General features: G+C 41.9%; 1 protein-coding gene and 1 long non-coding RNA gene across 2 annotated transcripts in view; one reads left to right on the plus strand and one right to left on the minus strand.

The window, feature by feature from the left end:
* LOC308310198 overlaps positions 1-16,356 on the plus strand; it is a 200,911-nt gene that overhangs the window by 112,892 nt on the left and 71,663 nt on the right. The gene's annotated exons all lie outside the window — the stretch shown is intronic.
* On the minus strand, positions 655-12,299 carry slc2a11l (solute carrier family 2 member 11, like; the record flags this gene model as incomplete). The annotated part of the gene is made up of 12 exons (XM_080756739.1): positions 655-2,340; positions 3,332-3,459; positions 4,196-4,271; positions 5,330-5,431; positions 7,425-7,535; positions 7,943-8,130; positions 9,391-9,539; positions 10,082-10,211; positions 10,429-10,553; positions 10,858-11,018; positions 11,435-11,533; positions 12,264-12,299. The coding sequence occupies 12 exons, from the start codon at positions 12,297-12,299 to the stop codon at positions 2,125-2,127; spliced, it is 1,521 nt and encodes a 506-aa protein (XP_080612865.1). The 3' UTR covers positions 655-2,124.

Consider the following 16,356-nt stretch of genomic DNA (forward strand, 5'->3'; position numbering starts at 1 on the left):
AATGTCAGTATGTGGGAAAATACCCCGCGGTGGAAAACAACAAGGCATGTAGCCTGGCCCTATAGCCTACCTTTAGTTTAACCAGTGGTTCTGAAAGTGGGGTCCGCAGGGCCTCCAGGGACCCTCATGGTCATGGGTCCTTGAAGGGGTTCCATGGGGTCCATGTACAATTAGTTATTACAGTAGCAGACTGCTACTATAGCAGTTTAACCACTTTATATATATTGGCAATTTGAAAATATCCAATCTAGAAGCTTGCACAACCATCACAGTTGTGAGCTTGCCTCTTTTCATCCTTGACATAGCCTACAATTAAAGAAACACATGTTTAACAACCGTAGGTTGATCGAATACTTTATTAACAGTTGCAAATAGGTGGTGCGATTATACAAAAGGATAACACAAAAACTCCAAGGGCAAAAATGTCCATGTACAATAAGTTATTATACAGTAGCAGACTGCTACTAGCAGTTTAACCACTTTATATATATTGGCAATTTGAAAATATCCGATCTAGTATCTTGCACAACCATCACAGTTGTGAGCTTGCCTCTTTTCATCCTTGACATAGCCTACAATTAAAGAAACACATGTTTAACAACCGTAGGTTGATCGAATACTTTATTAACAGTTGCAAATAGGTGGTGCGATTATACAAAAGGATAACACAAAAAACTCCAAGGGCAAAAATGCTAAAGGTGACTTGTATTTGTTAAGTAAGGCATGGCATGGCATGTTCATTTTGTATAGGCCTTGTCTATTTAGTATTTCAGTTTGCAGACTTAACTGTTTTGGAAATGGAATGCTAACAGTTCCATCCCGTTCCCTTGTGATTGTTTTGTGTTGAGAAAGCCTGAGGTTCGCTCCAGTGTCTGTTTGCCAAAGGCCAGAACATCCTGATAACCTGCTCTATATAACAATTACCCTGCCATGACAACCTTGTCTGACTGCTGTTGCCTGGCACCTGTCTGTGGAAAATAGTGACATGGGTCAATTGAATTGCACCTGTGATGATCGTCAAGAACACACATAGGTTTCAAATCATTGTCATTACCTAAAGTCTATCCTAATAACATTTTCCGATTGAATTGAATCCCAATGGAAACAAGTCATAGGCTTTCTTGGGTCTTTTAGCAGACCTTGTATTGAACTAAACTTTCCTGTACTCTTTTCCTGCAAACTTTTAATAAATTATTAAATCAATCAATCAATCAACATCACTTCATAGTTTCTTGTTGTCGATATTGTGGTAGACTGTAGCATTACTTCCTGTTTTACTGGGGTTATAAAAACGAGGTGTGACGCCTGTAAAATCCCCTTGTCACTAATCACCATGAGAGTCACAGATTGTCTGATAAGAAGAAACACAATCTCAACTTTGATAATGCTTTTAGAATTCTCCAAAAAAGCACAACTAGAAAACAATGGTTGAGAATTCATCAGAGAGCCGAAGTTTAAATTGACACCATGCACCTTGAGAATGACTTACTGCGAGCTACTAATAAACTCAAGCAAGTTTGGCATATTTGCCAAAATTCATTGAGCAGTAGGCCTACGGTCATATGGGAAAAGACTGAACAGCATTGGCATGCAACTCATGTGCATGCACAGTCAAAGACTCTGTTCACACTGCAAGTCCAAATCAGATGTTTGGCTTATCCAGATTGGAATCACATTGGTTTTATCAAGTCTGGGGGGAAAAAATAAGAAGAAGAAAAAGAGAAAAACACATGGAAACTGATTTTTGCTAATTAGATTTGAACCACATTCCTAGGTGCGTTTGGAATTCAATTCAAATCTGATTTATAAAGAAAGATGTGTCTCGTTCTGAACAATGAAGCCTGATTTATGACTGTCGGTCGGCTATCGTCGTCTGCAAGCAACACTGTCCTTATTGGTAATATAACATGAACAAAATCACTGTGATCCTGCTATACAGGAACTTAACGTATGCTACGTAAGGTCAGTTCCATTGATCCATTGATCATGAAAATAAACATTCTCTGAAAATGGACAGCAAATGCTTTTGAGCTTTTCAAGTGGGCTCTGATCCAGAAAAGGTTGATGTTGTAGTAGTGCATGCTGCACAGTGCACACACAGCCTGTATGTGTGATTCAGCCCCATTAGAGTCGGGTCTGACATATCTGTGTTTCATTGGCTGTTGGCAGATTGGATTTTCTTCTTTGCAATGATTCTGTTTTTGTGTGCATCTTTTGGAACTCTACAGCGATCTCCAGGGCAGTCCGATTCTTGGTCTCTGGAACATTGAACCACACAAATAACCCAGAGAGGAAGCAGAAACACAGGAATATGAGAAAGCAAAAGTAGTCCAAGTGCTCCTGAAAAACAAGGCAGACATGGAATACATTCAGTATAACGAGGAAACATAAGCAGCGCAACGTGTTGGTAATGACAACTTGATGAATTGATTGTGACCTGATTATAGTTTAGCATTTTTCATAGTCCTAATCCAAGATTTCTTTAGCTTAAAATATATATTTTGGGGCTTACAGGAAACAGAGAGAGAGAACGTATAGGAAACAGACTAGAGAGAGAGAGTCTGGGAGTGAGGGTGACACGCCGCAAAATCATTGGGCTTGGGAATTAAACCCGCAACTCGCTAGAGTCTATACAGTATGTGAGTTGCACCTCGGAGCACATGGTCTCCGCCAGGCCAGGTTGCCCCCAGAGATAATGTGTATGAGTTTGACAACATCTGTAGGAGTAGTAGCAAATGTAGTGTTTTGAATAAAATGTAATCTATAGCCTTTATGGAGAGTGAGAATCCAAGGTGGGTGCAACGTTTCACAGCAATCGGGAAGCACCATAGATGACAGGGAAACACCCTATAAGAGAGAGAGGGAAGCGCCTTAGGAAGCAAGCACCATAGTGGAGATTCTTCCTTGGCCTGCCCTACTGGGAGTGTGCGTTCAAGGTTTCTCATCTGTTGATTGCTCCAGCAGTGCTTGTGGCATTTTGTGCAAAATGGAAGGCAGTCATATAGCTAATTGGAATGGAATATGAGATATCTGACGGATACATCTTGATGACATGAATCATGACTACAGAGATATGGTGCCAATTTGCGTGAGGTGCGGAGGAGAAAAAAAAGCAACATGGCGGAAAACTCAGCCCAGGACTTTGAAGGCAATCTTAACCAATCAGGATGGAATATAAAAAATCTGACACTTCAACCCTATATACATTTCGGCCATTTGAAAAAAGATTTTTGAACTTGTGAAATGGGACATTCTGCGATATGGGTACTTTTAGTACTTTAAGTACATTTTGATGCAAATACTTTTGTACATTTACAGAGCGTTTTCTCACCACTATCAGGGGGAAGAGCATCCCCAACAGAAACAGGCCCATCCAGTTCAGGGTGAAGGCAGTGGTGTATCCTGCAGATTTGAACGACTGGGTGAAGATTTCCCCTGGAAGCGGGGCTGTCACCCCAGCTTAGAAGAGGCAAGAGAAAAAGGCATGTTAATAGGTGATGATATTTGCGAAATTCCCCCGTCAGGTGAAAAGAAGCAGCTTGGACTCCTCATGCATCAGTCTGCCCCCCCCCCCCCCAGGTTGGCAGAGGAAGTGTAGCGCCCAGGATTACATTAGATAATTGACACAGGGTGAAAAAATGGGTTGCAAAGACTGTGGGATAAAAATTATAAGAAAAAAAATGTAATAAAGATATTTAAAATATTTCCCCAACATTTAAAACCTTTCAACATATACTGTATGTTTTTTAAAAGGGGATCTATTGTCACTATTTGTCATGTACAATATATGTACGTAGTAGGGATGTGCTGATGAGACATTTTGGCCGATATCGATGTCTGATAATTATTATCAATGTCGATATGATCTCATTCTGTATACATTTCTTTTAAACTTTTGTCCAGTCTGAAAAATACAGGTAACAGGGTATCTGCACTGCAGGCTTAGGCAAGTCAGATTGAACTTAAATACCTTATATTTAATATTGTGAGCTTGTAGATCTGTTCAAGCTGTTACTTTGGGCTTGTTTATCTGTAAAGACAATCGGAACCGATTGATCCAAAAACAACTCGGATCGGCCGATACCGATGTGTTTGCAGATTAAATCTCCCATCAATAGTACGTATCGCTTGAGTGGTTGATAAAATGTGAAAGTTTCACAATATGTAGTGAGTACAGTATAGGTCACAAACGTACCAGGTCCACTGGAGAAGAAGAAGATAAAGATGAAGATGAAAGCCAGGCTACAGTATGGCATCCAGGTGACGTGACCCTGGAGCAAACATTGAACATGATAATAAGACAACATTTGATTCTGTCACAATGACAAAGTCAGTTACTTAATACAGTGGTTCCAAAAGTGGGGTCCGGGGACCCCCATGGGGTCCTTGAAGGAGTTCCAGGGGGGGTCAACAGCTAAATGATAGTTCGGGACCAAATGGACCCTTATATGAGTCTGTGACTCTGAGAGTGTACAAATTTGTACATTTGTACACTCTCATAGTTAAAGGAGCATTCAGTGATTTGGGTCCGCCCCGGTAACAAGACGTGCACATGCATGCACTACAGTGGGGGGGATACGCGACAGGCCAACAGCATGCACACCAAGGCCCGCCCCCGCTCGATCATGATTGGCGGAAGGCCCCTCTCTATCCTGATTGGATGAAGGCTTTGCCACCTATAGCCAAAAACAAAACCTAAGGTTTTTTGACCCCCAGGGGTTAACTGGGGATGGACGAATCGATAGCTCTCTCCCGTTAGCATCATAGTGTGAAGTGGGACAGTGGCCGCGGCCATTTTGAAGATGAGCGCGCGTGCATCCACTTGCACTCTATGGGCTATATTTTGCGTGTCTTAAGTACCAGGTCTTATTCCCTAACTTGAGTAAACTAAAGACCTGGAGGCGTGATCAATGCTCTTTGGCCACTCAGAATAGCCAAATGGCATTGATCACGCCTCCAGGTCTTTAGTTTACTCAAGTTAGGGAATAAGACCTGGTACTTAAGACACGCAAAATACAGCCCTATATGTGCTGCTTTCAATGGCCTGTATCTCCAAATCGGCGCAATGAATGCCGTTTCTGGTGAAAACAAGGTTTTTCAACGGCTGACAGCAGGCGCTGTGATACTCGCAGTCAGGTTGTTTCTGCACTGAGCGAGAGAACAACAACCGGTCAAGACACCACACACAGCATTACGTCATCGTAACACCCGGTTACGGATATTTGGCTCTTCAAAATAAGGGTTGAAAGTGGAAAAGCCTTGGCAATGCGCGATAAATGGATGAATTAATCCTGGCATATGCAGATCATGCGGTGTGGTGGGAGTTTACCTGCAGGTAGAGCGTGATGGTGAGGAGGCCGAGGGCGATAGCCATGCCTATGTATCCCCTGAAAAGGAGCACCTTCTTCCCAGTGCTCTCAATAACTATGAACTGCAGCAAGAAGGCCAAAAAAGAAGACATGTAACCAGTTCCAGTGGGTGCATGAAAAAGCTTATGAGTCGATGTGTGTCGTGATGTCGGTGTGATTGTCGTGATGTGTGTCGTGAATCGGTGTGAGTCACTCACACCTTCGCAACAGACTGATCCTAATGCTTGTTGTACACAAAGGGTGTGATACATCTTGCCCCAGTGCATTTCCAATGGGAGTCACATGGTTTGACACAACATTTGTGTTGTATGAGGGGGAGGGGGGCAGTCGAAACGCAGCCGAAAGCCATACAACAGCTTGTAGTCCAAAATGCTTACATCTAGCATGCATCAATGTTGTATGCTATTGCCTCACTCACACCTTTCGATCTAGCATACAACATTGATGCATGCTAGATGTAAGCAAGATGTAAGTGTCATGGCCGTCCCAATGCATTTCCAATGGAAGTCACATGGTTTGATACAACATTTTGGACTACAAGCTGGCTTTCGGCTGTGTTCAAACCATGTGACTCCCATTGGAAATGCATTGGGGCAAGATGTATCACACCCTTTGTATACAACAAGCATACATCAGTCTGTTGCGAAGGTGTGAGTGAGGCCTAGATCGAAAGGTGTGAGTGAGGCTTACGCAATTGTTTTACTTAAGTAAAAGTATGTAAATATGCAATGTAGATGTACTCCGTTACAAGTAGAAGTCCCGTATTCAAAATGTACTCAAGTAAAAGTACAAAAGTATCCACGTCAAAATGTACTTAAAGTACTAAAAGTAAAAGTCATATTGCATTTTTCACAAGTTCATATGTACATTTACAAAATGCGACACATTGTGAGCTTGTAGATCAGCTATTTTCAAATGGCCGAAATGTATACAGTATAGGCTAGTTGAAGTGGTTAATCTATGTTCAAAATTTAAATCTCCAACGTAACTAGTAACTAAAGTTTTCAAATAATTGTAGTGGAGTAAAAGTACAAATTTTGGCTCTGAGATGTAGTGGAGTAGAAGTAAAAGTACTAGAAATTGCATATACTCAAGTAAAGTACAAATACTTAGGCAGCGGTGGCCGAGTGGATTGCGGAGCGGTCTAGATACCGGAAGGTCGCCAGTTCGAATCAGCGATCCGACACGTTAAAATTACCACCGTTGAAGTGCCCTTGGACAAGGCATTGAACCTCTACCATGAAATGCTCCATGTGGGCCTTGCTGTAAACAAGTATCTGATGCTTAGTCGAGTTACCCTTGGTAAACATGATTTACCAGAACGCATTTCTTCTTCTTCTTCTTCAAAACTGTACTTAAGTACAGTACTTAAATACTTTCCACCACTGCAGTTCTCAAACTTGTCACCGAAAAGGTTAATGGGTAATGAAGTCAGTGAACCACATGGGGGTGCTGTTAGCATAATGTAGGCTATATAGGTTCACCAAGATTTTTTTTTAGGAGAATATAATTCCCCATAGATTAAACTCCAAATGTAAGATCATTTACAGACAGTTATGCCTTTAGGATTGATTTTAAAATTATTTTACTTTTATAAAGCTCTCAATGGTCTCTCGCCTTCCTACCTACATGACTGCCTGCATGCCTAAATATTTCCCAAACCCCCTCAGGTCTTCCACTGCTGGCCTGCTCGCTGTGCCTAAAAAATGGCAACTAAAAAACACAGTGAAGCAGCTTTCTGCTTCTACGGGCCGACGGCCTGGAACAAACTCCCACTGTACCTTCGACAGGCAGCCTCTGTAGACATTTTTAAAGCACAGCTCAAGACCTACTTCTACACTCTTGCTTTTAATTGATCTTTTAAATTCCTTGTTATTCGTGTCCTCACTGTATTGCATTACTGCTATTATTTTAATGTTTTATGCCTTGCTTTTATTTTGTATTTTTTCTCCATTGCTCTGTAAAGCAATTTGAGCTGCATTTCATGTCATGAAAGGTGTATATGTGTTTCAAATACAGTTTTATTATTATTATTGATAATGTGGTAGAACTTACACAGGCTATAGAGGTAGTGAGCTCACATAGCCCCATTCCTAATACAGCATAACGCAGCTGGTGAGTTTGGATTCCAGCAGCACGGAACACCTCAAATGAATAAAAGTACACCTGAAGATGACATTCAATACATTAAGTTACATGGTTACATATTACATTCTATAATATTACATGACACACATATCGCATCACACAACATGTTCTTTTATTAGACTAAATGCAAATTGCAAACACCGCACCACCACCCCTCAAAATGGTCCATTTCACTTTATAATTATTTTGTGTTTTTTTATCACATAATTTATTGTATATGGTAGTGTGAATAGTGAATTGGTTTGTGAGCAGCTGTGTTGGTCAAGGGGTTTTAATGTCTAACAATTCTGTATGATTAAGCATTAAACATCTTAAATTACTCCATTATCCCCATGCATTCCCTTCCATTAATATTGAGAACGCATTAAGGCTTAAGGCCCATTTAATTTGCTTTGTAGGCCAGCATGACTGACTGACTGACTCACAGCGTTGATGCCACAGAGCTGAAGTGTGGTGAAGCACACCAGGATGGTAAGCAGCTGCCAGCGTAAGGATGGGTTACAGATCAGCTCCATCACCGTGTGGTTGCGAACCCCCTGCGATGCCACATGCTCCTCAAACATCTCCTCGACCTCCACGCTGTAGTCCTTGTTGCCCCATAGCCTCCTAAGAGCTGGGGGAGAGGAGGGGGGGGGGGGGGGGGGGGGGGGAGTAGACCAGTGGTGTCATGTCCGTACATGGACAAATGTGACCGTGGCAAAGACTTGGTCATGTCTGTGGAAAAGATTTTTACTCCTTATGGAGTCTTTGCAGGTTGCAGGTAAGCTAGGGTCCATTTGGTTCCATTTGAACACTCAGAGTTACAGACCTCTTATGGTCATTCAGGGCTATCTATTTATGTGTTTCTGGTCATATTAGTGGCAAAAATGGGATTTTGACAAATGTCCAACACAAGCCAACATGGCGATGACCCCTGGGGGGATGAGACTACAAATAACATTGCATTTTTTTCAGTGGTGCAAAATGTAGGCTATACTCCTTTTTTTTTACTGACATAAAAGTATCAATACACTGCAATGTTACAATGTACACTCTGTTACAAGTAAAGGTTCGGAATTCTACATTTACTTGAGTGAAAGTACAAAAGTATTGGTATCAAAATGTACTTAAAGTACCAAAAGTGAAAGTAGCCTACAGTATACTCATTATGCAGAATAATGTCCCATTTCACAAGTTTTCAAATGTCTAACATGTCTAAACATCTTTGGAAAATACGAGCTCACAACGCGTCGCAAACTTGTAGATCCGTTATGTTCAAATGGCCGAATCGGGTTGAAGTGGTTCATGTGTATGCTTCGTAATAATAATACAAATCTACAAAGTAACTAAGTAATTACTTTTCAAATAATTGTAGTGGAGTAGTACACTATTTGCCTCTGAGATGTAATGGACTAGAATGTACAAGTATTGAAAATTGGAAATAGTAAAGTACCTCAAAGTTGTACTTATAACTAAGTACAGTACTTGTACATCACACTGCATTTCTGGGCATAGAGGAGGAAGGACAAGGAACACAGAACTCCAGTTGAATCAAACCGTGTTTGCTTTCTCAACATAAGTGCACTGTGGTTCTCATAGTGTGATCCTGCGATGTGAATTAGTGGTGCCTGTGTGTGTGTGTGTGTGTGTGTGTGTGTGTGTGTGTGTGTGTGTGTGTGTGTGTGTGTGTGTGTGTGTGTGTGTGTGTGTGTGTGTGTGTGTGTGTGCAGCATTGTAGGTTTGAGCTGACAGGAGCTTTTTGATGCCAATCAATCAAGTAACCTTAATTCCAAGTGGCAGCCAGATATCCCTGGTTTATACCATCCGGTCAACTATTAGAGAGACTGACTTGTATTTGAATAATAACAAGTTCTCTTTACAAAACAGGTCAAACCTTTCTCACAACCCTGGCGGTCTCCCCTGCCCAGCAGCAGGTATTTGGGGGACTCTGGCAGGAAGGGCAGGGTGAGGAGCTGGAGCACCGCGGCGAAGCCACCGAAACCGAGCAGCCACGGCCACCTGTCCCGTGTCCCCAGCAGCTCACTGCAAGAAACACCATGCAGCGTCATCATCATTTATTATCATCTTAATCATCATGTAGAAGTTGAACAGGTACAGGTGTGCTGCCCCAGTGCTACAATGTGGTCACATACAGACTGTGCACACACGCAAGCACGCACACACACACACACACACACACACACACACACACACACACACACACACACACACACACACACACACACACACACACAGAGAGAGAGAGCCTTTCTTGGGTGTCAGGAATTTTGCAGTTCTAAGCTAGTGTCAGAAATTAAGATGATTATTTTGTTAACTTTTCCATTTACTCAATGCTTTTAACCACATAATGTAGGCTTTGCGTTATGATGATGAAACATTTCCAATTTGTGGGAGACAACATTATCTGTTTTAAAGAAGAAGGAAAAACTTTAGGCAAAATAAAAAAAGATCATATTTCAACTGGGACTGAATCCATCACACATTCTGTCAGCTGACACTTGAACCCAATGCCACCTGACTCATTCAAAGACACTGGACGGTATCTATGACGCCGGAAGCCTCACCTGATCCCTAACAGCTGTCCACAGAACTTCCCCGTGGAGACAAAGGTAGAAATACTGACACCCACCATGCCTCGCAGCCTCTTGGGGGCGCTTTCCACCAGGTACAGGCTGTGCACAGTCAGACTCACTCCTAGGGGAGACACCATAGTGTCATACATTATGGGACCCGCATCCATAATCAATAACCAGTTGACTAATGACCTATACGGAGACTAAGCAATATAATAGCCACATGTTTAAATGGAAATCGAATGTCTGTAAAGGCGGCCAGCGGGCCTAGGATTGATGGAGCAGCAGCCATCCATGTGGACATAAGGAGTAATGAGTTTTCCCTTGGGTCTACCTACCTGCATTGATGCCACAGAGGAAGCGACCAACCATGATCATCTCAAAGGACGTGGCTGCTTTGCTCAGCATTAACAAAACGGCTCCGCCGATGGCCACGAGATTGTTCAGCAACATGCATTGCTTTCTGGCAGGTGCAAAGGAGTGTAAAGGACAAACTGGTGATGAGAGGCAAAACATACGTTTCTAAATGTATTAGAAAAGAATTAATAACTAAAAGATAATGCGCATGTTTCCCTAAGCAGTTGAGACGAATAACAGTCTAAATCAAAAAAATATTCTGACCCCTCCACCCCTAATCCTGACCCCTAATCCATCATTTATACATTATGGATAATTAGTGTGGACCTTTTGACTGTTATTCGTCTCAACTGCTCTGCTGACGACCATACCATAGTCCTTCAAAGAAATACACTACTAAATGTACTCACCTGCCATAGTTTGCTGACAGTGGACCAGCACACAGGGACCCCACTAGTCCCCCAATGCAGTAGATTGAGACAAGGAAGGACCAAATGATAGAGATATGCCACGTCTCTAAGGCGAGTCCATATCGCTGCATGCATGTTATGTTCACCAGCTCCATTATAAACTACAAAAGAAGTCTTGCCATCAATTACATAATCATTGGTGGATTATTTGCAACCGTAGGTCTCAGATTACTATGAAAACCTGCAAAACATGTCAGTCTGTCCGTCAGTCAGTCCGTCCGTCCGTCCGTCCGTCCGTCCGTCCATCCATATATGGTTGTCAGTCTGTCACGCCTCATGACACTTCACGCTTCCATATATGGCCGTCAGTCCGTCACGCCTCGTGACACACTCCATATATGAAGATCACGAAACTGACCTCATCAAACCCTGGATAGCCATACATGGAGAAGACTGGATCATCACCTAGATTTGCATGTATGGAGCCGGCCAGCAACTCTACATCTGACCTCAAACCCTTAACTAAAACTTCTAAAAGTAATCAAAATAGGTGTTTTAACGTGAATGTTGTACTTACAGAAGAAGGTGAAGTCATAACAGATATATGAAAGCCATACTGGAATGTCCCTCCGATGCCACAGATGAAAATTGCAGCAATTATGACAGGGTACTGTAACTGTGAAAATTAACCATAAGTGCAAAATATGTATATATATTCGTTGCTGTCCGGAGGAAACCGCATAACTCAATTCTTTAGGTTAAAAAATCAGTGCTATTGAACACCCTGTGTCTGTGTGTTGTTTCGAAAATATTGAACCAATGGAAAGTAGTTAAAACCCCTTGGGACAAAACCTCTTAACTCCATTGGACCCTCAAACTGTCTGCTAAAACAACTAACTCCACCACCTCTCCTTCTCATGCAAGTAATTGACAATATCTAAAGTCACAACACCAACTTTGATGAGGCAGTATTGCATTGTTTAAAAAATTGGTTTTCTTCATTTCCTTACAAATGTATATTTCTCATTTCCTGAACAATGAACATTTTGGAGTTATGAGGTTTCCTCCAGACAGCAGAGATATATGAATCACATTTTATATCTCATCCAAATTGGTTCTTCTGTTTACTGATTAACATTGTAGACTATAGGGCAAGTAGGACATTTTTGGGGATTTTAAAGTAATAACATGTTAAACCGTGTAACATTGACCTAAACTACACAGTTTATTTAAAACATGCCGATTAACATTACATTTCTAAATGCTTCTGGTTATGTTTCTTATGTTTCATAGACCTATAAAACACACATTTCAAATTCTAGGAGATTATCAGACACTCTGCACTCATTAATCACTAATAAGAATAACAGTAGCTCCATTAACTAACCATTTAAATGATGTCTTACCAGAAGTGCCACTGGGGCCTGCTGTGAGTGTGACATTGCGGTGTGGTGATGTTGGTCCACAGACTCAGCTCCACAAGATAATTCAAATGTCTAACTAGTTCGGTTGAAAAATAACTCTGTACTGAGTTAAAAATAACTGTACTGAAATTATTTACTTTGTGCTTCGATTACCAACATCAATCCTACACAACAGGTATGCGGTCAGGCGCAAGCTTGGCTCAGGGAGGAGGACGCCCCTGCCATGCAGAGGCTTAGTTAGCTAAGTTAGTAAGTCAGAATTTGGATTCAGGGACAAATCTGAAAGGGGAGCAATGGAACTAAAACTCCATGACTTTATAGCAGCTGGTCTCAGCAAGCCGTCATCTTGCAGGGACTGTTCCCTGTTCCCTGTTCCCTGTTCCTGTTTTTTGTTATAGTTATTCTATTTCTGTGACTCATAGGAATGGACTATGTGACAAACCAGGTATAGTCACCAGAGAGACGGGTGACAGCCGGAATGTAGACGGCACCCGGGTGAGCACAAGGTGTCCTCCGTGAGGAGGAAGCCCAAAAGCCCTCGGTGCGGCCTTTAGGAGTGCTACTCAAGCCGCAAGCGGAGCCTGCAGGCTGCAGCACCACCTTGCTGCTCAGGTGTAGTCCGCGGAACCATTGCGGCTTAGGAATCCACCCCTCTCCTGAATGAAGTGTTTGGTGCTGGGACCCTTGGTGCAACGCACACTCGCACAGGTCCTGGCTGCAGCTGGTGAGAGCAGGAGTGGACCTGGTGAGACGTAAGAGGGGCCCGGACAGGAGTCAACCCACAGAGCCTAAACAACAACAAACAAACAAAAAAAAACACTGTTTGAAATAGTCACTTGTGCTTTCTGAGGTATGATTTAGATAGGCCCTTAAAGATGAACTCATGTAGCACTGCCCCTTTAAGGGTATTGCATAAAAGAGTTGACCAGGTTTGAGGCCTCATTGGAAAGAAGACATGTAAAAATTCTATTAGAGTTCTTAAGGGAAACAGGAGTGTTTGACAGGATATAGTTTAGTTAGGGGTGTGTGTGTGTGTGTGTGTGTGTGTGTGTGTGTGTGTGTGTGTGTGTGTGTGTGTGTGTATGGGTATGGGTTGGGCCTCAGGAGAGGATTCTTACTTGATCCAAGAGCTGGATCACTAGATGGCGGTAATGCACCATAAACTGGTTGCCAACTGCCGTAAAACAAAAATAAGAAGAAGAAGAAGAAGAAGAAGAAGAAGAAGAAGAGGCCTCGTCTTTGGCCAGAAGCCTGATTTGAGTGTTTGTTGGGGACCTGGAGGCACGAGGTGTACACAGCCTACTTGGTAAGAAAACCTCAAACAAATATTGATCAGGGCAGCACCTACTATAGTGACATGGTAGCTAAAAGGTTGCAAAGCACCTGGAAACATCACCTCCAAATATATACGGATGGGGCAGAAGACCCTAATAGGGAAGGCAGGTTTTACAGCCAGAGTCAGTAAAGGGTTAGCCTCGGAAACGTTAGTAAAGGGTAGGCCAGGTGAATGTTCTTTTTTATTTTTTACATGGGGACAATGTTAGTCAACTGTTTAGCCTAATTTATCCTCTGTACTTGCAGCGCGTCCAGGTCCTTTCCTGGATATTCAGGTGGAGCCTTGAGTGTATTGGTAGGTTTTGATATTTTGTATTTTTGTCATGTTGCTATATTTTGTATAATGTAATGAATTTGTATTGAGGGGTAACCAGATGTATTATGTGGTCTCTATTTATTCACTATCTATTCACAGAGCCATATTGTATTTGACACTGCAGGGCTTTGTCAGAGTGTTTGTTGGGCCATTATGCATAGTGGTGTTGAGGACATTAATTAATATCACATATACCGGTACTTTATTTGCTTTCCTATTTATATTGTTGATTGTTGATTTGTTTTATTTGCTGTGTATAGTTTAGTTCAGTAGGCCCTGAACTTCACCCTATATCACCTGCCCTTGGGCTCAGTCCTACTTTTAGGATCATGATTCCCTAGACTAGAGCCTTTCCCTTCTGTATTTCAATCAATCAGATTGTATTGTCACTTCCACAATATACACTGGGCATACAGGGGAGCAAAATGCCGTTCTCCACAACTCATGATGTTAAAAACAATAGACACATTAAAAAGAGTCAAAGCAAAACATTAAACAAAGTAAAAAAGAGCATACAACAGTGCTGATGTATTCAAAGTGCAATATAGTTAAAGTGCTATTCATCTCTGAGGATGTTGGCCTTGGGGGCAATATGTGGCGAGCATTTTAACTTATATATTTTAAGTTAACATGTTGAATAAACTCAGCCTCTGGTTCTGTTCATTCTGAACCTGTACTTCTCAATAGGGGACAGTGGAATTGTGACAGTTTATCCTGTTATAACGTCACTACCAGGTAAAAAACACTGCTTGAAATAGACACACATGCTTTCTGGGGTATGATTTAGGGCCTTAAAGATTTCCACACAATGAAGATAACCGTTTAATGAGTGGAATGGAATTGTGACAGTTGCTGCTGTCAAAGTCACAATGTCACAATGATTATATAATCCCCTAATTTCCGTTCTTGATAAATAATCACAGCAATTTAGCATAATCGTCTTATGTTGAAAAATATTTGCGAACGCAGTGATTGCGAACGCAGTGAGCACTTACTATGAGACCTAGCAGATCATGTCTGTCTGTGTGTCCGTGTGTCCCCCCTTTGTGCCCATATATGGAGCTGAGTGATTTGTTTGTGATTGATGCAACACACTCCATATTTGGACGTGTAGCTGCTTTGGGGACTCCTTATATGGTTATGGCTAAGTTAAAAACTTAACTTAAAAATAACTTGACTTAAAAAGAAAATAACTTAAAAATAAATCTTAAAAAAAAACAAATGTATGAGCTGCGTTCGCTTCCCGCGTTTGCGCGTCTTACTGGTCATAAGAATTTAACATGCATGGCAGTCTCTATTAGGGGCATCTGTATATGTAGACCAGAGCAGAGGACATTCGTTTTTGAGGAAAAACGATAGGAAACGATGGGTTTGAAAGTGATGTCAATGTCACAGAGATATCTAGATGGAATAAACACAAGAGGGGTGACGCCAAATTCACCACAGTGCATAAAACCATTGAAGGCAGATCGTAAAATAACCTAGAAGGACATTAATGTAGCAGCTAAAAACTCCAGATCTAAGGCGCCTGATTGGAGAATGTTGATAATGATAGGAACATGGCTATCGGGGACAGATGGACAGGATCTCTTAGGATTCAAATGCTAAAGAATGTGATTGGACTGCACTTTGTCACCACCTGTCGAAGAAAACTCATTTCGGCTGATAGTATTCGCAACCTTATTCTTTCGGTCATGACCCACACTTCATGACCATAGGTGAGACTAGGAAGGAAGATTGCTCGGTAGACAGAGAGCTTTGCCTTCTGGCTCAACTCTCTTCGTCACAACAGTGCGGTACACCGTAGAGCGACTGCATACCACACCTGCCGCAGTACATCCCCTGGACATCATTCGCCGCGGTGATCGACTATCACAGTGGACACTCTGTTTTTAAGGACATCAACGCGAGTATGATGGCCTCGGCTCGTTATGAAGGTGACAGTGATAGGTGATAACTTATCACCTATAACTGGAGTATGTATGAGCCTTAGGGGTGGGCAACTGGCGGCCCGGGGGCCACATGCGGACCGCACCTTCACTTAATGCGGCCCTCAGGTTAATGTCAGAATACTGATGGTTTCAGCTGTTTACAATTCCACAACATGCAAACATGACCAGCTTTAATTACTTCAGTCTAAATTAGTAGCTCAATGCTCAACACAAGTATAATTAAAGGCATTTGAAATTACATAAAAATGTTAATTTTCAGGATTCCAATTCAAAGATTGCAAAAAATAATTCAAGATTTCAATTCGAATATAGCAAAAAATAGCCGATCTACAAGCTCAAAACGTGTCAAAGTGCGACACGTTTTGAGCTTGTAGATCGGCTATTTTTGCTACAACAGAAATATATGGCCCTATAGGGAGTGAGTATGGAAATATAATGGCCCTCTCCATCGTCAAAGTTGCCCACCCCCGGG

This window comes from Protomyctophum bolini, assembly GCF_963924005.1.
Source record: "Protomyctophum bolini genome assembly, chromosome: 22".
Lineage (NCBI taxonomy): Eukaryota > Metazoa > Chordata > Actinopteri > Myctophiformes > Myctophidae > Protomyctophum > Protomyctophum bolini.